Source organism: Pleurodeles waltl, chromosome 7 (assembly GCF_031143425.1).
Source record: "Pleurodeles waltl isolate 20211129_DDA chromosome 7, aPleWal1.hap1.20221129, whole genome shotgun sequence".
NCBI lineage: Eukaryota > Metazoa > Chordata > Amphibia > Caudata > Salamandridae > Pleurodeles > Pleurodeles waltl.
In genome coordinates this window covers 674,864,966-674,890,162 of record NC_090446.1, presented here as the reverse complement: position 1 = coordinate 674,890,162, position 25,197 = coordinate 674,864,966, and the positions used below count along the sequence as shown (strand labels likewise).

At 50.1% G+C, this 25,197-nt stretch overlaps 1 protein-coding gene across 2 annotated transcripts in view; it reads left to right on the top strand.

Annotated features, from left to right (window-relative positions):
- TCERG1 (transcription elongation regulator 1) overlaps positions 1-25,197 on the top strand; it is a 737,036-nt gene that overhangs the window by 516,599 nt on the left and 195,240 nt on the right. For both annotated transcript variants that reach the window (XM_069244676.1, XM_069244675.1), the window contains exons 13-14: positions 4,362-4,451; positions 23,144-23,262. In XM_069244676.1, coding sequence (XP_069100777.1) covers positions 4,362-4,451; positions 23,144-23,262 — 209 coding nt within the window. The remainder of the gene's footprint in view (positions 1-4,361; positions 4,452-23,143; positions 23,263-25,197) is intronic.

The following is a 25,197-nucleotide window of genomic DNA, read 5'->3' as shown; positions in this document are numbered from 1 at the left end:
CCCACCCTCCCTCCCTCGGGTTGCTTGATGTCCCCCACCCCACCCTCCCTCCCTCGGGTTGCTTGATGTCCCCCACCCCACCCTCCCTCCCTCGGGTTGCTTGATGTCCCCCCAACACCCTCCCTCCCTCGGGTTGCTTGATGTCTCCCTCCCACCCTCCCTCCCTCGGGTTGCTTGTTGTCCCCCTCCCCCCCCCACCCTCCCTCCCTCGGGTTGCTTGATGTCTCCCCCCCCCCCCCCCACCCTCCCTTCCTCGGGTTGCTTGATGTGCCCCCCCCCCCACCCTCCCTTCCTCGGGTTGCTTGATGTCCTGTCCCCCCCCACCCTCCCTTCCTCGGGTTGCTTGATGTCCCCCCCCCCCCCCCCCACCCTCCCTCCCTCGGGTTGCTTGATGTCCCCCCCCCCCCCCCCACCCTCCCTCCCTCGGGTTGCTTGATGTCCCCCCCCCCCCCCCCCCACCCTCCCTCGGGTTGCTTGATGTGCCCCCCCCCCACCCTCCCTCGGGTTGCTTGATGTCCCCCCCAACCCTCCCTCCCTCGGGTTGCTTGATGTCCCCCCCCCACCCTCCCTCCCTCGGGTTGCTTGATGTCCCCCCCCCACCCTCCCTCCCTCGGGTTGCTTGATGTCCCCCCCCCACCCTCCCTCCCTCGGGTTGCTTGATGTCCCCCCCCACCCTCCCTCCCTCGGGTTGCTTGATGTCCCCCCCCACCCTCCCTCCCTCGGGTTGCTTGATGTCCCCCCCCACCCTCCCTCCCTCGGGTTGCTTGATGTCCCCCCCCCCCCCCCACCCTCCCTCCCTCGGGTTGCTTGATGTCTCCCTCCCTCCCTCGGGTTGCTTGATGTCCCCCCCCCCCCCACCCTCCCTCCCTCCCTCGGGTTGCTTGATGTCCCATCCCTCCCTCGGGTTGCTTGATGTCCCCCCCCCCCCTCCCTCGGGTTGCTTGATGTCCCCCCCCCCCCACCCTCCCTCCCTCGGGTTGCTTGATGTCCCCCCAGGGGTTGCTTGATGCCCCCCCCCCCCCCTCCCTCCCTCGGGTTGCTTGATGTCCGTCCCCCCCCCCCCCCCCCGGGTTGCTTGATGTGTCCCCCCCCCCCCCCCCCCCCGGGTTGCTTGATGTCCCCCCCCCGGGTTGCTTGATGTCCCCCCCCCCCCCCATTCTCCCTCCCCCCCCCCCCCCATTGTCCCCTCCCTCGGGTTGCTTGATGTCCCCTCCCTCGGGTTGCTTGATGTCCCCCCCCCACCCTCCCTCGGGTTGCTTGATGTCCCCCCCCCACCCTCCCTCGGGTTGCTTGATGTCCCCCCCCCCCCACCCACCCTCCCTCGGGTTGCTTGATGTCCCCCCCCCCCCCCCCCCCCACCCACCCTCCCTCGGGTTGCTTGATGTCCCTCCCCCCACCCTCCCTCGGGTTGCTTGATGTCCCCCCCAAAGGGTTGCTTGATGTCCCCCCCCCCCCCCCCACCCACCCACCCTCCCTCGGGTTGCTTCATGTCCCCCCCCCCCCCCCCACCCTCCCTCGGGTTGCTTGATGTCCCCCCCCCCCCACCCCACCCTCCCTCGGGTTGCTTGATGTCCCCCCCCCCCACCCACCCTCCCTCGGGTTGCTTGATGTCCCCCCCCCCCCCCCCCCCACCCACCCTCCCTCGGGTTGCTTGATGTCCCCCCCCCCCCCCACCCCACCCACCCTCCCTCGGGTTGCTTGATGTCCCCCCCCACCCACCCTCCCTCGGGTTGCTTGATGTCCCCCCCCCACCCACCCTCCCTCGGGTTGCTTGATGTCCCCCCCCCCCCACCCTCCCTCGGGTTGCTTGATGTCCCCCCCCCCCCCACCCTCCCTCGGGTTGCTTGATGTCCCCCCCCCCCCCACCCTCCCTCGGGTTGCTTGATGTCCCCCCCCCCCCACCCACCCTCCCTCGGGTTGCTTGATGTCCCCCCCCCCACCCACCCACCCTCCCTCGGGTTGCTTGATGTCCCCCCCCCACCCACCCACCCTCCCTCGGGTTGCTTGATGTGCCCGCCCCCCCACCAACCCTCCCTCGGGTTGCTTGATGTCCCACCCCCACCCCCACCCTCCCTCCCTCCCTCCCTCCCTCCCTCGGGTTGCTTGATAAACCGCCCCCCCCCCCACCACCCTCCCTCCCTCGGGTTACTTGATGTCCCCCCCCCCCCATCCTCCCTCTCTTGGGTTGCTTGATGTCCATCACCCACCCACCCTCCCTCGGGTTGCTTGATGTCCCCCCCCCCCACCACCCTCCCTCCCTCGGGTTGCTTGATGTTCCCTCCCTCGGGTTGCTGATGTCCCCACCCCTCCCTCCACCCCCCCTCGGGTTGCTTGATGTTCCCTCCCTTGGGTTGCTTGATGTCCCCACCTCCACCCCCCCACCCTCCCTCGGGTTGCTTGATGTCCCCCCCACCACCCACCCTCCCTCCCTTGGGTTGCTTGATGTCCCCACACCCCCCCACCCTCCCTCGGGTTGCTTGATGTCCCCCCCCCCACCCTCCCTCCCTCGGGTTGCTTGATGTCCCCCCCCCCCCCACTACCCACCCTCCCTCGGGTTGCTTGATGTCCCCTCCCCACCCACCCACCCTCGGGTTGCTTGATGTCCCCTCCCCCTCCACCCGCCCTCGGGTTGCTTGATGTCCCCTAATCGGGTTGCTTGATGTCCCCTCCCCCCGGGGTTGCTTGATGACCCCCATCCACCCACCCTCGGGTTGCTTAATGTCCCCCTTCCCCCCCCCACCCTCCCTCCCTCCCTCCCTCGGGCTGCTTGATGTCCCACCCCACCCTCCCTCCCTCGGGTTGCTTGATGTCCCCCCTCCACCCCCTCCTGACCACCCTAGTCTAGATTCCTCGAGGTCCTCACCAACCCTAATCCCGATTGTTCGGCACCCCTCCCTCCCCTCCCCCCCCCCCCCCCCCCCCACACACATCCAGATTGCTTGACGAGCCCTTATCATCCAGGTTGCGTGACGACCCCTCTCAACCACCCTCTCATCCGGGTTGCGTGACGACCCCTCTCAACCACCCACTCTCATCCGGGTTGCGTGACGACCCCTCTCAACCACCCACTCTCATCCGGGTTGCGTGACGACCCCTCTCAACCACCCACTCTCATCCGGGTTGCGTGACAACCCCTCTCAACCACCCACTCTCATCCGGGTTGCGTGACAACCCCTCTCAACCACCCACTCTCATCCAGGTTGCGCAGCGACCCCTCCTAAGCACCCACCCTCGTCCGGGTTGCGTGACGACCCCTCTCAACCACCCACTCTCATCCGGGTTGCGTGACGACCCCTCTCAACCACCCACTCTCATCCGGGTTGCGTGACGACCCCTCTCAACCACCCACTCTCATCCGGGTTGCGTGACGACCCCTCTCAACCACCCACTCTCATCCGGGTTGCGTGACGACCCCTCTCAACCACCCACTCTCATCCGGGTTGCGTGACGACCCCTCTCAACCACCCACTCTCATCCGGGTTGCGGGACGACCCCTCTCAACCCCCCACTCTCATCCGGGTTGCGGGACGACCCCTCTCAACCCCCCACTCTCATCCGGGTTGCGGGACGACCCCTCTCAACCCCCCACTCTCATCCGGGTTGCGGGACGACCCCTCTCAACCCCCCACTATCATCCGGGTTGCGGGACGACCCCTCTCAACCCCCCACTCTCCTCCGGGTTGCGTGACGACCCCTCCTAAGCACCCACCCTCATCCGGGTTGCTTGACGACCCCTCCAAACCACTCACTTTTGTCCTGATTGTTTAAAAATGGATTTTACGTTTTCTCTTTTCAGTGTGTCTAACATTCTAGTGGCTATCCATTTATCTCTCTGTTCTTCTAAAGTGGCGTGTTCAAATAGTTCATTGTTCTTACCTTTGAAGTGTAAGAAATTGAATTCAGAATGGATTTTCAGCAGAGCTAAATGTTTGAGCTTTGACGGTGTGGAGGTCTGATCACTATTTAACAAATCTTTTTTTTTTTTTTTAAATCAGTGGAGTAAATCAAACCATTTTAAAAGGCATGTGAGAGCTAGAAGAAAAAACTTCAATGCTTTCCTCAGATGTATCGGGTTCTAAATGTCACTCAGTAGTGGTAGTTTTAATGACTAATTAGGTGCGTATGGCTAATGTGTAATTATCCTAAGGTTTGCAGGACCAATTAAAGTGCCAGTTTGCCATGCTAACCACCTGCTGCTTGTCATCTATTAGTGATGGGAAGTTGTGTGGGTTCCAGAAATGTCCTCTTTTAACTGATACTCTGTACTTTGTAAGTCAGCATTATGCAGCCTTTGTAACATTTGTGAAATTGAATATTCCTCAAGCTAGTTTTTAATGGTTATAAAAATTCCTATTTTAAAGGTATCTGCTTTTTCTACTTGGGAAAAGGAACTGCACAAGATAGTTTTTGATCCCCGCTACTTGCTGTTGAATCCTAAGGAAAGAAAACAGGTATGAGAAATTGCCATGTGTTTTGTATATGTGGTATTTGTGCATCTTCTGCTCCCACAGAGGTCACCCATTTAATATTGTAGCACATCATGTGCTGTATTAGTATTGCTTTTTGTGATGTGCACATATGCCATAGAGACACACACACATTGTCTGTGTGTCTCTCTCTCTCCATATATATATATTTGGTCCCCTCTCTCCACAGGTCTCCATCTTCGGTTTTCCACTCCTTGTTCCTTGCAGGCTGTTCTGGGTGTCTTTTTGTTCTTCTTTTCATCCTTTGGGTTGGTTTTGGGGAAATCCAGTGTTTTACTCCTGCATTCCTAGTCGCATGGGGCTACTACATTACTTACCTGTGTGGTTTCCTAGTACTCCCAGCTCCCCTCTACATAATTTACTTACCTAGGTAGGGGGCCCTGTGTTTGCATTCCACTTTCTTAGTATATGGTTTGGGCTACCCCTAGGGCTAATATTGCATATTTGTAAAGAAATGGCTCCCTGTTGCAGTTACCCCCCACTTTTTGCCTGAAACTGATGCTGACTTGACTGAGAAGTGTGCTGGGACCCTGCTAACCAGGCCCCAGCACCAGTGTTCTTTCACCTAAAATGTACCATTGTCTCCACAATTGGCACAACCCTGGCACCCAGGTAAGTCCCTTGTATTTGTACCCCTGGTACCAAGGTCCCTGATACCAGGGAAGGTCTCTAAGGGCTGCAGCATGTCTTATGCCACCCTGGGGACCCCTCACTCAGCAAAGACACACTGCTTGCCAGCTTGTGTGTGCTGGTAGGGGGAAAATGACTAAGTCGACATGGCACTCCCCTCAGGGTGCCATGCCAGCCTCACACTGCCTGTGGCATAGGTAAGTCACCCCTCTTGCAGGCCTTACAGCCCTAAGGCAGGGTGCACTATACCACAGGTGAGGGCATAGGTGCATGAGCACTATGCCCCTACGGTGTCTAAGCATAACCTTAGACATTGTAAGTGCAGGGTAGCCATAAGAGTATATGGTCTGTGAGTCTGTCAAAAACGAACTCCACAGCTCCATAATAGCTACACTGAATACTGGGAAGTTTAGTATCAAACTTCTCAGAATAATAAACCCACACTGATGCCAGTGTTGGATTTATTAAAAAATGCACACAGAGGGCATCTTAGAGAGGCCCCCTGTATTTTACCCAATTGTTCAGTGCAGGACTGACTGGTCTGTGCCAGCTTGCTGCTGAGAGACGAGTTTCTGACCCCATGTGGTGAGGGCCTTTGTGCTCTCTGAGGACAGAAACAAAAGCCTGCTCTGGGTGGAGGTGCTTCACACCTCCCCCCTGCAGGAACTGTAACACCTAGCAGTGAGCCTCAAAGGCTCAGGCTTCGTGTTACAATGCCCCAGGGCACTCCAGCTAGTGGAGATACCCGCCCCCTGGACACAGCACCCACTTTTGGTGGCAAGTCCAGGAGAGATAATGAGAAAAACAAGGAGGAGTCACTGGCCAGTCAGGACAGCCCCTAAGGTGTCCTGAGCTGAGGTGACTCTGACTTTTAGAAATCATCCATCTTGATTTTGGAGGATTCCCCCAATAGGAATAGGGATGTTCCCCCCCTTCCCTCAGGGAGGAGGCACAAAGAGGGTGTAGCCAATGGCTACTGCCCTCTCAGACCTAAACACGCCCTTAAATTTAGTATTTAAGGGCTCCCCAGAACCTAGGCACTTAGATTCCTGCAACCTAAGAAGAAGAGGACTGCTAAGCTGAAAAACCCTGCAGAGAAGACGGAGACACCAACTGCTTTGGCCCCAGCTCTACCGGCCTGTCTCCCCACTTCTAAAGACACTGCTCCAGCGACGCTTTCCACAGGGACCAGCGACCTCTGAAGCCTCAGAGGACTGCCCTGCATCTAGAAGGACCAAGAACTCCCAAGGACAGCGGCTCTGTTCACCAAAGACTGCAACTTTGCAACAAAGAAGCAACTTTGAAACAACTTGCGTTTCCCACCGGAAGCGCGAGACTTGCTACTCTGCACCCGACGCCCCCGGCTCGTCTTGTGGAGAACAATCACTTCAGGGAGGACTCCCCGGCGACAGCGAGACCGTGAGTAGCCAGAGTTGCCCCCTCTGAGCCCCCACAGCGACGCCTGCAGAGGGAATCCCGAGGCTCCCCCTGACCGCGACTGCCTGCTCCTCAGATCCCAACGCCTGGTAAAGACTCTGCACCCGCAGCCCCCAGGACCTGAAGGATCGGAACTCCAGTGCAGGAGTGACCCCCAGGAGGCCCTCTCCCTTGCCCAGGTGGTGGCTACCCCGAGGAGCCCCCCCCTTGCCTGCCTGCATCGCTGAAGAGACCCCTTGATCTCCCATTGATTTCCATTGAAAACCCGACGCGTGTTTGCACACTGCACCCGGCCGCCCCCGCGCTGCTGAGGGTGTACTTTCTGTGTGGACTTGTGTCCTCCACGGTGCCCTACAAAACACCCCCTGGTCTGCCCTCCGAAGACGCGGGTACTTACCTGCTGGCAGACTGGAACCAGGGCACCCCCTTCTCCATTGAAGCCTATGCGTTTTAGGCACCACTTTGACCTCTGCACCTGACCGGCCCTGAGCTGCTGGTGTGGTAACTTTGGGGTTGCTCTGAACCCCCAACGGTGGGCTACCTTGGACCCAAACTTGAACCCCGTAGGTGGTTTACTTACCTGCAAAAACTAACAAACTCTTACTCCCCCCAGGAACTGTTGAAAATTGCACTGTCTAGTTTTAAAATAGCTATATGTGATTTATATGAAAACTGTGTATGCTATTTTGATTATTCAAAGTTCCTAAAGTACCTACCTGCAATACCTTTCATTTGAAGTATTACAGGTAAAATTTGAACCTGTGGTTCTTAAAATAAACTAAGAAAATATATTTTTCTATACAAAAACCTATTGGCCTGGAATTGTCTGAGTGTGTGTTCCTCATTTATTGCTTGTGTATGTACAGCAAGTGCTTAACACTACTCCTTTGATAAGCCTACTGCTCGACCACACTACCACAAAATAGAGCATTAGTATTATGTCTTTTTGCCACTATCTTACCTCTAAGGGGAACCCTTGGACTCTGTGCATACTATTCCTTACTTTGAAATAGTGCATACAGAGCCAACTTCCTACAATATTGATTTATTACACTGTTTTGTAACTTCATTATGCCTCTTAATGTGTGTATATATATGTATGTGTGTGTATATATATATATATATATATATGTGTGTGTGTATATATATATATATATATATTCGATGGCATGTGTAGCTGCAGATACACATGCTGTGCACATCCCGCCATCTGGTGTTGGGCTCGGAGTGTTACAAGTTGTTTTTCTTCGAAGAAGTCTTTTTTCGAGTCACAAGACCGAGGGACTCCTCCCATTTCGACTCCATTGCGCATGGGCGTCGACTCCATCTTAGATTGGTTTTTTTCCGCCATCGGGTTCGGACGTGTTCCTTTTCGCTCCGTGTTTCGGGTCGGAAAGTTAGTTAGAATCTCGGAAAAATCATCGGTATTGTTTGCGTTCGGTATCGGGTTAGTTACAACAGATCGACACCGAATTAAGAAGAGCTCCGGTGGCCCTTCGGGGTTTTCTTCCATCCCTGTCGGGGCCTGGTCGGCCCGGCCACGTGTCTCTTCAAGGCTGATGGAACGGACCTGTAGGAAGTTGGCTCTGTATGTGCTATTTCAAAGTAAGGAATAGCATGCACAGAGTCCAAGGGTTCCCCTTAGAGGTAAGATAGTGGCAAAAAGAGATAATACTAATGCTCTATTTTGTGGTAGTGTGGTCGAGCAGTAGGCTTATCAAAGGAGTAGTGTTAAGCATTTCTTGTACAAACAATAAATGAGGAACACACACTCAGAGACAAATCCAGCCAATAGGTTTTGTTATAGAAAAATATATTTTCTTAGTTTATTTTAAGAACCACAGGTTCAAATTCTACATGTAATATCTCACTTGAAAGGTATTGCAGGTAAGTACTTTAGGGACTTTGTATCATTACAGTAGCATTTATACTTTTTACATAAAACACAATAAGCTGTTTTAAAAGTGGACACTTAGTGCAATTTTCACAGTTCCTGGGGGAGGTAAAGTATTGTTAGTTTTCACAGGTAAGTAAGTCACTTACAGGTTTCAGTTTTGGGTCCAAGGTAGCCCACCGTTGGGGGTTCAGAGCAACCCCAAAGTTACCACACCAGCAGCTCAGGGCCAGTCAGGTGCAGAGGTCAAAGAGGTGCCCAAACTACATAGGCTTCAATGGAGAGAAGGGGGTGCCCCGGTTCCAGTCTGCCAGCAGGTAAGTACCCGCGTCTTCGGAGGGCAGACCAGGGGGGTTTTGTAGGGCACCGGGGGGGGGGGCACAAGTCAGCACAAAAAGTACACCCTCAGCAGCGTGGGGGCGGCCGGGTGCAGTGTGCAAACACGCGTCAGGTTTCCAATGGTTTTCAATGAGAGATCAAGGGATCTCTTCAGCGTCGCAGGCAGGCAAGGGGGGGGGCCCCCACCTGGGCAAGGGAGAGGGCCTCCTGGGGGTCACTCCTGCACAGGAGTTCCGTTCCTTTAGGTGCTGGGGGCTGCGGGTGCAGGGTCTTTTCCAGCCGTCGGGAAATGGAGTTCAGGCAGTCGCGGTCAGGGGGAGCCTCGGGATTCCCTCTGCAGGCGTCGCTGTGGGGGATCAGGGGGGACAACTTTGGTTACTCACGGTCTCTGAGTCGCCGGAGGGTCCTCCCTGAGGTGTTGGTTCTCCACCAGTCGAGTCGGGGTCGCCGGGTGCAGTGTTGCAAGTCTCACGCTTCTTGCGGGGAGTTTGCAGGGGTCTTTAAATCTGCTCCTTGAAACAAAGTTGCAGTTCTTTTGGAGCAGTGCCGCTGTCCTCGGGAGTTTCTGGTCTTTCTTGAAGCAGGGCAGTCCTCAGAGGATTCAGAGGTCGCTGGTCCCTTGGAAAGCGTCGCTGGAGCAGGTTTCTTTGGAAGGCAGGAGACAGGCCGTTAAGTCTGGGGCCAAAGCAGTTGGTGTCTTCTGTTCTTCCTCTGCAGGGGTTCTTCAGCTCAGCAGTCCTCTTCTTCTTGTAGTTTCAGGAATCTAAATTCTTAGGTTCAGGGGAGCCCTTAAATACTAAATTTAAGGGCGTGTTTAGGTCTGGGGGGGTTAGTAGCCAATGGCTACTAGCCCTGAGGGTGGGTACACCCTCTTTGTGCCTCCTCCCAAGGGGAGGGGGTCACATTCCTATCCCTATTGGGGGAATCCTCCTTCTACAAGATGGAGGATTTCTAAAAGTCCAAGTCACCTCAGCTCAGGACACCTTAGGGGCTGTCCTGACTGGCCAGTGACTCCTCCTTGTTTTTCTCATTATCTCTCCTGGACTTGCCGCCAAAAGTGGGGGTTGGGTCCAGGGGGCGGGCATCTCCACTAGCTGGAGTGCCCTGGGGCATTTTAACACGAAGCTTGAGCCTTTGAAGCTCACTGCTAGGTGTTACAGTTCCTGCAGGGGGGAGGTGTGAAGCACCTCCACCCAGAGCAGGCTTTGTTTCTGTCCTCAGAGAGCACAAAGGCTCTCACCGCATGGGGTCAGAAACTCGTCTCTCAGCAGCAGGCTGGCACAGACCAGTCAGTCCTGCACTGAACAATTGGGTAAAATACAGGGGGTATCTCTAAGATGCCCTCTGTGTGCATTTTTTAATAAATCCCACACTGGCATCAGTGTGGGTTTAGTATTTTGAGAAGTTTGGTACCAAACTTCCCAGTATTCAGTGTAGCCATTATGGAGCTGCGGAGTTCGTTTTTGACAGACTCCCAGCCCATATACTCTTATGGCTACCCTGCACTTACAATGTGGTATAGTGCACCCTGCCTTAGGGCTGTAAGGCCTACTAGAGGGGTGACTTACCTATGCCACAGGCAGTGTGAGGTTGGCATGGCACCCTGAGGGGAGTGCCATGTCGACTTAGTCATTTTCTCCCTATCAGCACACACAAGCTGGCAAGCAGTGTGTCTGTGCTGAGTGAGGGGTCCCTAGGGTGGCATAAGACATGCTGCAGCCCTTAGAGACCTTCCCTGGCATCAGGGCCCTTGGTACCAGGGGTACCAGTTACAAGGGACTTACCTAGGTGCCAGGGTTGTGCCAATTGTGGAAACAATGGTACATTTTAGGTGAAAGAACACTGGTGCTGGGGCCTGGTTAGCAGGGTCCCAGCACATTTCTCAGTCAAGTCAGCATCAGTATCAGACAAAAAGTGGGGGGGTAACTGCAACTGCATAGGTAAGTCACCCCTCTAGCAGGCCTTACAGCCCTAAGGCAGGGTGCACTATACCACAGGTGAGGGCATATGTGCATGAGCACTATGCCCCTACAGTGTCTAAGCAAAACCTTAGACATTGTAAGTGCAGGGTAGCCATAAGAGTATATGGGCTGGGAGTCTGTCAAAAACGAACTCCACAGCTCCATAATGGCTACACTGAATACTGGGAAGTTTGGTACCAAACTTCTCAGAATAATAAACCCACACTGATGCCAGTGTTGGATTTATTAAAAAATGCACACAGAGGGCACCTTAGAGATGCCTGTATTTTACCCAATTGTTCAGTGCAGGACTGACTGGTCTGTGCCAGCCTTCTGCTGAGAGACGAGTTTCTGACCTCATGCGGTGAGAGCCTTTGTGCTCTCCAAGGACAGAAACAAAGCCTGCTCTGGGTGGAGGTGCTTCACACCTCCCCCCTGCAGGAACTGTAACACCTAGCAGTGTGCTTCAAAGGCTCAAGCTTCGTGTTACAATGCCCCAGGGCACTCCAGCTAGTGGAGATACCCGCCCCCTGGACACAGCCCCCACTTTTGGCGGCAAGTCCGGGAGAGATAATGAGAAAAACAAGGAGTCGTCACTGGCCAGTCAGGACAGCCCCTAAGGTGTCCTGAGCTGAGGTGACTCTGACTTTTAGAAATCCTCCATCTTGCAGATGGAGGATTCCCCCAATAGGGATAGGATTATGACCCCCTCCCCTTGGGAGGAGGCACAAAGAGGGTGTACCCACCCTCAGGGCTAGTAGCCATTGGCTACTAACCCCCCAGACCTAAACACGCCCTTAAATTTAGTATTTAAGCGCTTCCCTGAACCTAAGAATTTAGATTCCTGCAACTTACCTGAAGAAGAAGACTGCTGAGCTGAAAAACCCCTGCAGAGGAAGAACAGAAGACACCAACTGCTTTGGCCCCAGTCCTACCGGCCTGTCTCCTGCCTTCCAAAGAAACCTGCTCCAGCGACGCTTTCCAAGGGACCAGCGACCTCTGAATCCTCTGAGGACTGCCCGACTTCGAGAAAGACAAGAAACTCCAGAGGACAGCGGCACTGCTCCAAAAGAACTGCAACTTTGTTTCAAGTAGCAGATTTAAAGACCCCTGCAACTCCTCGCAAGAAGCGTGAGACTTGCAACACTGCACCCGGCGACCCCGACTCGACTGGTGGAGAAACAACGCTTTAGGGAGGACCCTCCGGCGACTCTACGACTGAGTAACCAAAGTTGTCCCCCCTGAGCCACCACAGCGACGCCTGCAGAGGGAATCCCCAGGGTCCCCCTGACCGCGACTGTCTGAACTCCATTTCCCGACGGCTGGAAAAGACCCTGCACCTGAAGGATCGGAACTTCTGTGCAGGAGTGACCCCCAGGAGGCCCTCTCCCTTGCCCAGGTGGTGGCTACCCCGAGGAGCCCCCCCCTTGCCTGCCTGCAACGCTGGAGAGATCCCTTGGTCTCTCATTGATTTACATTGAAAACCCGACGCGTGTTTGCACACTGGACCCGGCCGCCCCCGCGCTGCTGAGGGTGTACTTTTTGTGCTGACTTGTGTCCCCCCCGGTGCCCTACAAAACCCCCCTGGTCTGCCCTCCGAAGACGCGGGTACTTACCTGCTGGCAGACTGGAACCGGGGGAACCCCCTTCTCTCCATTGAAGCCTATGTGTTTTGGGCACCTCTTTGACCTTTGCACCTGACCGGCCCTGAGCTGCTGGTGTGATAACTTTGGGGTTGCTCTGAACCCCCAACGGTGGGCTACCTTGGACCAAAAACTGAAACCTGTAAGTGATTTACTTACCTGACAAAACTAACAAAAACTTACCTCCCCCAGGAACTGTGAAAATTGCACTGTGTCCACTTTTAAAACAGCTTATTGTGTTTTATGTAAAAAGTATACATGCTAATGAAATGATTCAAAGTTCCTAAAGTACTTACCTGCAATACCTTTCAAATGAGATATTACATGTAAAATTTGAACCTGTGGTTCTTAAAATAAACTAAGAAAATATATTTTTCTATAACAAAACCTATTGGCTGGATTTGTCTCTCAGTGTGTGTTCCTCATTTATTGCCCGTGTGTATGTACAACAAATGCTTAACACTACTCCTTTGATAAGCCTACTGCTCGACCACACTACCACAAAATAGAGCATTAGTATTATCTCTTTTTGCCACTATCTTACCTCTAAGGGGAACCCTTGGACTCTGTGCATGCTATTCCTTACTTTGAAATAGCACATACAGAGCCAACTTCCTACAGTCAGCCTTCATTCTGAGCCCATTGAAGACGACTTTCTTTTTAATACACTGTCGTCCACACACAGCCAATATCAGAGTCTTCCTATGCTACCTGGAATGCTAAAACACTCCAAGCAATTGTTTGAGGAGCCTGTTAAGGGGAGAGACATTACTCCAAGAGTAGATAAAAAATATAAACCGCCACCAACAGACCCAGTGTACATTACACAACAGCTAACACCAGACTCTGTTGTAGTGGGAGCAGCGCGCAAAAGAGCCAACTCTCATAATTCAGGAGATGCACCACCTCCAGATAAAGAAAGTCGAAAATTCGATGCAGGGAAAAGGGTGGCGGCACAGGCAGCAAACCAGTGGCGTATTGCAAATTCGCAAGCTTTGCTATCCAGATATGATAGGGCCCATTGGGATGAGATGCAACACCTTATTGAACATTTACCCAAGGAGTTCCAAAAAAGAGTGCAGCAAGTAGTAGAAGGACAGGGTATCTCCAATAATCAGATACGGTCAGCAATGGATGCTGCAGACACAGCTGCTAGAACTGTCAACACAGCTGTAACAATAAGGAGACATGCATGGCTGCGTACATCAGGATTTAAACCAGAGATACAGCAAGCTGTGCTGAATATGCCATTCAACGGACAGCAGTTGTTTGGGCCGGAGGTGGACACTGCGATCGAAAAACTAAAAAAAGACACTGACACGGCCAAAGCCATGGGCGCACTCTACTCCCCCTAGAGCAGAGGCACATTTTGAAAGACACAATTTCGAGGGGGGTTTCGAGGGCAAACCACAGAAGCCACAACCTCACAAACAAAGCCCACTTACCAGAGCCAGTATCAGCGGGCGGTTTTCGGGGACAATATAGAGGGGGACAATTTCAAAGGAGTAGAGGAAAGTTCCAAAGTCCCAAAACTCCTCCAAACAAGCAGTGACTTCAAGGTCACAAATCCCCAACACAACACCTGTGGGGGGGGAGACTAACCAAGTTTTACAAACATTGGGAGAAAATAACAACAGACACTTGGGTCTTAGCAATTATCCAGCATGGTTATTGCATAGAATTTCTCAAATTCCCTCCAAACATCCCACCGAAAACACACAATATGTCAAAACAACATATAGATCTTCTAGGACTAGAAGGTCAGGCATTGCTACAAAAAGAAGCAATAGAGTTAGTACCAAAACAACAAATAAACACAGGAGTTTAATCCCTGTACTTTCTGATACCCAAAAAAGACAAGAGTCTGAGACCTATACTAGATCTCAGAACATTAAATACCTACATCAAATCAGATCACTTTCACATGGTTACATTACAAGACGTAATCCCACTGCTCAAACAAGACTACATGACAACACTAGACCTAAAGGATGCATATTTCCATATACCAATACATCCTTCACACAGAAAGTACCTAAGGTTTGTATTCCAAGGGATACATTACCAATTCAAAGTGTTGCCATTCGGAATAACAACTGCACCAAGAGTTTTTACAAAATGCCTAGCAGTAGTAGCTGCACATATCAGAAGGCAGCAAATACATGTGTTCCCGTACCTAGACGATTGGTTAATCAAAACCAACATGCTAAGACGGTGTTCACAACACACAAAATATGTCATAGAAATCCTCCACAAACTAGGTTTCTCAATCAATTACACAAAGTCACACCTTCTGCCGTGTCAAACACAGCAATACTTAGGAGCAACAATCAACACTGCAAAAGGGATTGCCACTCCAAGTCCACAAAGAGTTCACACATTTCACAATGTGATACAGACCATGTATCCAAATCAAAAGATACCAAGTCAAACTGGTGATGAAACTACTAGGCATGATGTCTTCATGCATAGCCATTGTCCCAAACGCAAGGTTGCACATGCGGCCCTTACAACAGTGCCTAGCATCACAATGGTCACAAGCACAGGGTCAGCTTCTAGATCTGGTGTTGATAGACCGCCAAACATACATCTCGCTTCAATGGTGGAACAGTATAAATTTAAACCAAGGGCGGCCTTTCCAAGACCCAGTGCCACAATACGTAATAACAGATGCTTCCATGATAGGGTGGGGAGCACACCTCAATCAACACAGCATCCAAGGACAATGGGACATACAGCAAAAACAGTTTCACATAAATCACTTAGAACTGTTAGCGGTATTTCTAGCGCTCAAAGCATTTCAACCCATAATAAGACACAAACACATTCTTGTCAAAACAGACAACATGACAACAATGTATTACCTAAACAAACAGGGAGGTACACACTCGACAAAGTTGTGTCTCCTAACACAGAAAATATGGCATTGGGCGATTCACAACCACATTCGCCTAATAGCACAATTTATTCCAGGAATTCAGAACCAGTTAGCAGACAATCTCTCTTGGGATCACCAACAGATCCACGAATCAGAGATTCACCCCCAAATACTAAACACTTACTTCCAAATGTGGGGAACACCACAAATAGATCTATTTGCAACAAAAGAAAACTCAAAATGCCAAAACTTCGCATCCAGGTACCCACAAGATCAGTCTCTGGGCAATGCATTATGGATGAGCTGGTCAGGGATATTTGCTTACGCTTTTCCCCCTCTCCCACTCCTTCCATATCTAGTAAACAAATTGAGTCAAAACAAACTCAATAGCACCGACATGGGCAAGACAACCTTGGTACACAACACTACTAGACCTCTCAGTAGTACCTCATGTCAAACTACCAAACAGACCAGATCTGTTAACACAACACAAACAACAGATCAGACATCCAAATCCAGCATCGCTGAATCTAGCAATTTGGCAGACCTTACAGCCCTAAGGCAGGGTGCACTATACCATAGGTGAGGGCATAAGTGCATGAGCACTGTGCCCCTACAGTGTCTAAGCAAAACCTTAGACATTGTAAGTGCAGGGTAGCCATAAGAGTATATGGTCTGGGAGTCTGTCATGCACGAACTCCACAGCACCATAATGGCTACACTGAAAACTGTGAAGTTTGGTATCAAACTTCTCAGCACAAAATATGCACACTGATGCCAGTGTACATTTTATTGTAACATACTCCCCAGAGGGCACCTTAGAGGTGCCCCCTGAAACCTTAACCGACTATCCGTGTAGGCTGACTAGTTTTAGCAGCATGCCACACACCAGACATGTTGTTGGCCACATGGGGAGAGTGCCTTTGTCACTCTGTGGCTAGTAACAAAGCCTGTACTGGGTGGAGATGCTTATCACCTCCCCCTTGCAGGAACTGTAACACCTGGCGGTGAGCCTCAAAGGCTCACCCCCTTTGTTACAGCACCCCAAGGCACTCCAGCTAGTAGAGTTGCCCGCCCCCTCCGGCCACGGCCCCACTTTTGGCGGCAAGGCCGGAGGAGATAATGAGAAAAACAAGGAGGAGTCACTGGCCAGTCAGGACAGCCCCTAAGGTGTCCTGAGCTGAAGTGACTCTAACTTTAGGAAATCCTCCATCTTCCAGATGGAGGATTCCCCCGATAGGATTAGGGATGTGCCCCCCTCCCCTCAGGGAGGAGGCACAAAGAGGGTGTAGCCACCCTCAGGGCTAGTAGCCATTGGCTACTAACCCCCCAGACCTAAACACACCCCTAAATTCAGTATTTAGGGGCACCCCAGAACCTAGGAACTCAGATTCCTGCAACCTAAGAAGAAGAGGACTGCTGAACTGAAAAACCTGCAGAGAAGACGGAGACTCCAACTGCTTTGGCCCCAGCTCTACCGGCCTGTCTCCCCACTTCTAAAGACACTGCTCCAGCGACGCGTTCCCATTGTCCCGCAACCTCTGAAGCCTCAGAGGACTACCCTGCATCTAGAAGGACCAAGAACTCCAGAGGACAGCGGCTCTGTTCCCCAAAGACTGCAACTTTGAAACAAAGAAGCAACTTTGAAACAAGACACGTTTCCTGCCGGAAGCGTGAGACTTTGCACTCTCCACCCGACTCCCCCGGCTCGACTTGTGGAGAACAAACACCACAGGGAGGACTCCCCGGCGACTGCGAGACCGTGAGTAGCCAGAGTTGCCCCCACAGCGACGCCTGCAGAGGGAATCCTGAGGCTCCCCCTGACCGCGACTGCCTGACTCCCAGATCCAGTGGCCTGGTAAAGACTTTGCACCCGCAGCCCCCAGGACCTGAAGGATCGGAACTCCAGTGTAGGAGTGACCCCCAGGAGGCCCTCTCCCTTGCCCAGGTGGTGGCTACCCCGAGGAGCTTACCTCTAAGGGGAACCCTTGGACTCTGTGCATACTATTTGTAGGAAGTTGGCTCTGTATGTGCTATTTCAAAGTAAGGAATAGCATGCACAGAGTCCAAGGGTTCCCCTTAGAGGTAAGATAGTGGCAAAAAGAGATAATACTAATGCTCTATTTTGTGGTAGTGTGGTCGAGCAGTAGGCTTATCAAAGGAGTAGTGTTAAGCATTTGTTGTACATACACACAGGCAATAAATGAGGAACACTCTCCGAGACAAATCCAGCCAATAGGTTTTGTTATAGAAAAATATCTTTTCTTAGTTTATTTTAAGAACCACAGGTTCAAATTTTACATGTAATATCTCATTTGAAAGGTATTGCAGGTAAGTAGTTTAGGAACTTTGAATCATTTGATTAGCATGTATACTTTTCACATAAAACACAATAAGCTGTTTTAAAAGTGGACACTTAGTGCAATTTTCACAGTTCCTGGGGGAGGTAAAGTAATGTTAGTTTTAACAGGTAAGTAAGTCACTTACAGGTTTCAGTTTTTGGTCCAAGGTAGCCCACCGTTGGGGGTTCAGAGCAACCCCAAAGTTACCACACCAGCTGCTCAGGGCCGGTCAGGTGCAGAGGTCAAAGAGGTGCCCAAAACGCATAGGCTTCAATGGAGAGAAGGGGGTGTCCCGGTTCCAGTCTGCCAGCAGGTAAGTACCTGCGTCTTCGGAGGGCAGACCAGGGGGGTTTTGGTAGGGCACCGGGGGGGGGGGGGACACAGGTCAGCACAAAAAGTACACCCTCAGCAGCGCGGGGGCGGCCGGGTGCAGTGTGCAAACACGCGTCGGGTTTGTAATGGTTTTCAATGAGAGATCAAGGGATCTCTTCAGCGTTGCAGGCAGGCAAGGGTGGGGGGCTCCTCGGGGTAGCCACCACCTGGGCAAGGGAGAGGGCCTCCTGGGGGTCACTCCTGCACAGGAGTTCCGTTTCTTTAGGTGCTGGGGGCTGCAGGTGCAGAGTCTTTTCCAGCCGTCGGGAAATGGAGTTCAGGCAGTTGCGGTCAGGGGGAGCCTCGGGATTCCCTCTGCAGGCGTCGCTGTGGGGGCTCAGGGGGGACAACTTTGGTTACTCACGGACTCTGAGTCGCCGGAGGGTCCTCCCTGAAGCGTTGTTTCTCCACCAGTCGAGTCGGGGTCGCCGGGTGCAGTGTTGCAAGTCTCACGCTTCTTGCGGGGAGTTGCAGGGGTCTTTAAATCTGCTACTTGAAACAAAGTTGCAGTTCTTGTGGAGCAGTGCCGCTGTCCTCGGGAGTTTCTTGTCTTTCTTGAAGCAGGGCAGTCCTCAGAGGATTCAGAGGTCGCTGGTCCCTTGGAAAGCGTCGCTGGAGCAGGTTTCTTTTGGAAGGCAGGAGACAGGCCGGTAGGACTGGGGCCAAAGCAGTTGGTGTCTTCTGTTCTTCCTCTGCAGGGGTTTTTCAGCTCAGCAGTCTTCTTCTTCAGGTAAGTTGCAAGAATCTACATTCTTAGGTTCAGGGGAGCCCTTAAATACTAAATTTAAGGGCGTGTTTAGGTCTGGGGAGTTAGTAGCCAATGGCTACTAGCTCTGAGGGTGGGTACACCCTCTTTGTGCCTCCCCCCAAGGGGAGGGGGTCACAATCCTAACCCTATTGGGGGAATCCTCCATCTGCAAGATGGAGGATTTCTAAAAGTTAGAGTCACCTCAGCTCAGGACACCTTAGGGGCTGTCCTGACTGGGCAGTGACTCCTCCTTGTTATTCTCATTATTTTCTCCGGCCTTGCCGCCAAAAGTGGGGGCCGGGCCGGAGGGGGCGGGCAACTCCACTAGCTGGAGTGTCCTGCGGTGCTGTGACAAAGGGGTGAGCCTTTGAGGCTCACCGCCAGGTGTTACAGCTCCTGCCTGGGGGAGGTGTTAGCATCTCCACCCAGTGCAGGCTTTGTTACTGGCCTCAGGGTGACAAAGGCACTCTCCCCATGGGGCCAGCAACATGTCTCTAGTGTGGCAGGCTGCTGGAACTAGTCAGCCTACACAGATAGTCGGTTAAGTTTCAGGGGGCACCTCTAAGGTGCCCTCTGGGGTGTATTTTGCAATAAAATGTACACTGGCATCAGTGTGCATTTATTGTGCTGAGAAGTTTGATACCAAACTTCCCAGTTTTCAGTGTAGCCATTATGGTGCTGTGGAGTTCGTGTAAAACAGACTCCCAGACCATATACTCTTATGGCTACCCTGCACTTACAATGTCTAAGGTATTGCTTAGACACTGTAGGGCAGAGGTCTTCAAACTGGGGGGCGGGCCCCCTAGGGGGGCCTGAAGTGATCCCAGGGGGGGCCCAGACTCTGGCCAAAATAAATATTATACAGATAACAGGCCTTTGTTTTAAGCACAAGCATGTTATTGCTGTTTTAAAAAGGTAACATTACTTAACTGCAATGTTTAAATATGTTTAGACATATTTAAACATTGCCATGTTTATAAAATAATTGTGAAAAATTCTGAGGGGGGGGGCAATGATTTTTATTTGTCAACTGGGGGGGCGCAGCATTAAAAAGTTTGGAGACCTGCTGTAGGGGCACAGTGCTCATGCACTGGTGCCCTCACCTATGGTATAGTGCACCCTGCCTTAGGGCTGTAAGGCCTACTAGAGGGGTGACTTATCTATACCTGCATAGGCAGTGAGAGGCTGCCATGGCACTCTGAGGGGAGTGCCATGTTGACTTACTCGTTTTGTTCTCACCAGCACACACAAGCTGGCAAGCAGTGTGTCTGTGCTGAGTGAGGGGTCTCCAGGGTGGCATAAGACATGCTGCAGCCCTTAGAGACCTTCCTTGGCATCAGGGCCCTTGGTACCAGGGGTACCACTTACAAGGGACTTATCTGGATGCCAGGGTGTGCCAATTGTGGAATCAAAAGTACAGGTTAGGGAAAGAACACTGGTGCTGGGGCCTGGTTAGCAGGCCTCAGCACACTTTCAATTCAAAACATAGCATCAGCAAAGGCAAAAAGTCAGGGGGTAACCATGCCACGGAGGCATTTCCTTACACTATTCCTTACTTTGAAATAGTGCATACAGAGCCAACTTCCTACAGTATTGTCCACCGAACCATATACATTGAAAATAGAGCTAAATTATTTAACAAGAGTTTGACAATAATCCAGTGACCCTCATAATCAGTTTCTTGGTGAACCGTCGTAAAATGCAACTTTTTATGGCAAAGAATCACTACTCCATTTTTCTTCCCCAGTACATGAGAAGCAAACACATTGCCTACCCAACAACTTTTTAATTTAGTAACTTCCATCTCAGAAAGGTGCGACTCCTGAAATAGTGCAACATCTGATTAAATCTGGCTAAGCTCTAGATAACACCCTCTGTTGTTTGATAGGATTACCTAACCCCTTGATATTCCATCTAGTAATCCGGAATGTAGCATGAAAATATTAGTATGCGCATATTGTATGTTTACAGTGTTATAAAAATTGAGATAAAAAAATAAGAATAAATAAATTGATGAATAAAAGGAGAGAAAGAGCGAATGATTAAAGGGAAGAAAAGGTAAAGCATAATTTAAAGCTATAGAAGAAAAGGATAGAAAGGTGCAAAGACCAAAGAGAGAGTACATGTCATACAAATGACAGAAAGTCATACCTACAAAAATACAGAACAAAAGGGGAGGGTGTCAACACCAGAAGATGACAATGACAGCAGTCAAGGATCACAGAACGCAGGGTCGGCCTCACCGTTGATGAAGTTGTTGCATAAAGAGTAAGACCGGAACAAGACGTGAGAACAAATGTTTATGATAAAAAAATAAGAGACCATGTCGAATTAAATTTGCATTAATAGGAGAAAATCTTCTAACGAGTAATCTTAAAAACAAGTCTAAATTCAGGTGACTTTTGAAGGGTCAATTCTTCTGCTCCATGTCATTGTAAAAATTATTTAGGTGCGACTGGATCCTTGAAAGTGGATGTTTTTTCTTTCTATGTCACCTTGAATAAACGTGGATGAAGTAGACCGAATCTAGCATTCATGGTTCTCAATCGGGAACACATGCCAAAAAATTGCTTGCGGTGATCATCTGTAGCTTTAGCAATATCTTGAGAAAAATATAGTCTGTGACCATCCCATATTTGTTTTTAGCCTTAAGCGCTGACAAGACTTGAAGTAAATCTGTATATTGCAGTAGAAATAGGACTCCTGTGGTTTATTAGAGACCTTGGGACCCAATCTGTATTTCCTCTGTATATTGAGGGAGGTGGTTGATGATAAATCCAGTAGCTTTGGAAAAAAGGATTGCAATTAGGTGTAGTCGGATTGGAACCCTCGGTTTTCAGGAAGACCGTATAAGTGTAGATTATTCCTGCAATATCTGTTTTCAAGATCCTCAGTATGTTTTCTGAGTTGTGATATTTAAGATTTCAGGTGTGAAATATATGAAGCTGCATGCTTAAAATTGTCTGTTTTTTGTTGCACCAGCAAAACTTGCGATTCCAAGGAAGACCATTTATCATCCAAATGCTGCAAAGTTTTTGTGCTCTCTTCCATAAAAGGTTTCAGTGCACACATTTCTTCTAAAATCAAGTCCATGTCTGTTGATGCAGATTTCACTGGTGAAGGGAAATCTTTTTTAAGCCTTTAGTTTGATCCTGTTGGTAGTTTGTTTAATGAGGCCGCTTTCGGAATGGTTCCTGAGTGGGACTTGTATTTCAGTGATACATCGTCTTCCATGTCGTCGCAGTTAAAATCTGATTCTGACTGAAGAGTACTAGAAAGCTTAAGATTGCTTATTTTTCCCCATAAACTCAAAGAGGGAATATAGTTAGAAATTGTTGGATATCAGTCAGTGTGCAAGGAGGATTTACAAAACAAGAGGAAGCACACTTTGAGTCAACGTTGTGTCAGAATCCTAGGAGGTCATTTTAAAAGGAATAATAATTAAAACTGTCAAAGATTAAACAGTTGTAAAAATAAATATTATTTCATAGAATCCAGTAGCGCTATCAAATAAAAAGAGATGTAGTAAGACGTTGGTGGCTTTAAAAAAGATATTGCAAGGTAAAGGCAATGAACATGGAAAAAACTGTTAATTAAAAGCTAGTCCTATCCTTACAGCAACTGAATAAAATAGGAAGCACTGCTTCCAAGAGAAAATAGAAGAGTTCCTCCTTTTAATGTGACATTATATACACGAAAACCATTACTGAAAGTAGATGTGGCATATTTGTACAGCAGGACCGTTCAAAATGAAATTTTTCTGAAAAGAAAAACGTGTCCGTCGCTTTCATAAAATGACAGATGTGTCTCTCTTCATGTCGAAAAATCCCCGGGCCGATCACACAAGTGTGTATAAATAGTAAGTTGCTCCTGCGACTCACCATTACATCCGGAGGAGGTGCACGTTAGTCTCCTCCGAAAAGAAAATGTGAAGCAGCATTAATGGTTCCTGAGGCCTCCTTCAACCACAGAGCCTCAACACAGTGCCACCATCTCAGTGAGCGCCATAACCATGCCCCCTTAAATTTGATAGGCTGCATATTTATTTTGTCTCCATTTAAACTGCATTTTTTTCAAATAATTATATGGTTAATATATGTATTGAAATTTTTTCCGGGCTTTCAAACTGGCAGCGCTATCTCAGATATTTCTGACTGTAGTAGAGACTTTGACAGTGCAGAACTTGGATTACTCATAAGCAGTGTTTTCTATTTGATGTTCTGTCAGTTTGTAATATATTTTTTTACTAGATTAATAACATTGGTCCTCTAATAAGTATCATCACCATTCCAATATTATAAGTTATTGGGAAACTAGGAAAATAATTTATGCAGTACAGTGCACTGTGTTGTGTAATGAGCACATATGTGGTTGCTGTTAAAGTAAGATCCTATTTTATTTGGTTACCATAGGTATTTGATCAATATGTGAAAACCAGGGCTGAGGAAGAGCGTAAAGAAAAGAAAAACAAAATCATGCATGCGAGGGATGAGTTCAAAAGAATGATGGAAGAATCCAAAATTAACCCCAGGTATGTGAAATAATAGATGGTTTGCCAGAAAATACTGATTGGGATGACTAATTCAGTTCGTCATATCTTATGTAACTCATAAATTTATGATTTATGTTGCCCCTTCTCAGTCATTACCTCAATTTCTTCTTGTTTGTCAGAATCAAGTGTTGAACTATAAATCCTCTAGACCTTTGGGAAGTGGAACAATGTATTTTTATAGTGGAAGGGTGTGGTATTTTCAACAGAACATTGATGATCTCAGGAGCGTTGTTTTTCTCACTACTCTTTAAAATCCAAATTTGTTTTCAGACTTACACTTTGCCTTCAAACGTATCATTAAATGGCATCCTTGAGTAGAAAATAATGTTCTTAGCATGTTTTTGTAGATACACATTGTAGGAAGTTGGCTCTGTATATACTATCTCAAAGTGAGAGATATTGTGCACAGAGTCCAAGGGTTCCCTGAAAAACTCAAAAGGAGATGGGATGTCCTCTTGCCATGCCTGCTTTTCGCCTACAGAGAGGTGCCACAGAAGGGAGTAGAGTTTTCCCCCTTTGAGCTTCTGTTTGGCCATCCTGTTAGTCCACCACATCTTGTTTAGGCTCATGGAGAGGTCTCTCCCAGACTTCTTTTACAAGTGCTAGTGGTCCCCTATGTACTAGGCTTATCTCCTGACTCGAAAAAGTGCAATAGCAACACATCCGACCGGGACCAGCGACCTCTGAAGCCTCAGAGGACTGCCCTGAACCTAAGGACCAAGAAACTCCTGTGAGCAGTGGCTCTACTCAAGAAACAGCAACAATATTGCAACTTTTCTGCAACTTCCAAAGACCTCACTCTTCCCGCTAGAAGCGTGAGACTTCACCCTCTACACCCGACACCCCCAGCTCGAGATCCAGAGAACCAACACCACAGGGAGAACTCCCAGGTGACTGCGACCCTGTGAGTAGCCCGAGACAACCCCCCTGCACGCCCACAGCGACGCCTGCAGAGAGAATCCAGAGGCTCACCCTGACCGCGACTGCCTGTAACAAGTGACCCGACGCCTGGACGTTGCACTGCACCCGCAGTCCCCAGGACCAGAAGGAACCAAACCTCAGTGCAGGAGTGACCCCCAGGCGACCCTCTCCCTAGCCAAAGAGGTGGCTGGCCCGAGAAGCCCCCATGTGCCCTGCCTGCACTGCTAGAGTGACCCCTGGGTCCCTCCATTGTTTCCTATACAAAACCCGACGCCTGCTTTGCACACTGCACCCGGCCGCCCCTGTGCCACTGAGGGTGTGTTTTGTGTGCCTACTTGTGTCCCCCCTAGTGCTCTACAAATCCCCCTTGGTCTGCCCCCGAGGACATAGGTACTTACCCGCTGGCAGACTGGAACCGGAGTACCCCTGTTCTTCATAGGTGCCTATGTGTTTTGGGCACCTTTTTGACCTCTGCACCTGACCGGCCCTGAGCTGCTGGTGTGGTAACTTTGGGGTTGCCTTAAACCCTCAACGGTGGGCTGCCTATGCCCAGGAACTGAGACTTGTAAGTGTCTTACTTACCTCACAATCTAACTATTACTTAACTCCCCCAGAAACTGTTGATTTTTGCACTGTCTAGTTTTAAAATAGCTTATTTCCGTTTTAACAAAAAATGTATAAGCTATTGCTCTAATTCAAAGTTCCTAACTTACCTATGTGGAGTACCTTGCATTTTATGTATTTACTTCAAATCTTGAATCGTGTGGTTCTAAAAATAAGATATTTTTCTATATAAAAACTATTGGCTTGGAGTGAAGTCTTTGAGTGTGTGTTCCTCATTTATTGCCTGTGTGTGTACAACAACTACTTAACACTACCCTCTGATAAACCTACTGCTTGACCACACTACCACAAAATAGAGCATTAGAATTATCTAATTTTGCCACTAGCTTACCTCTTAGGGGAACCCTTGGACTCTGTGCCTACTATCTC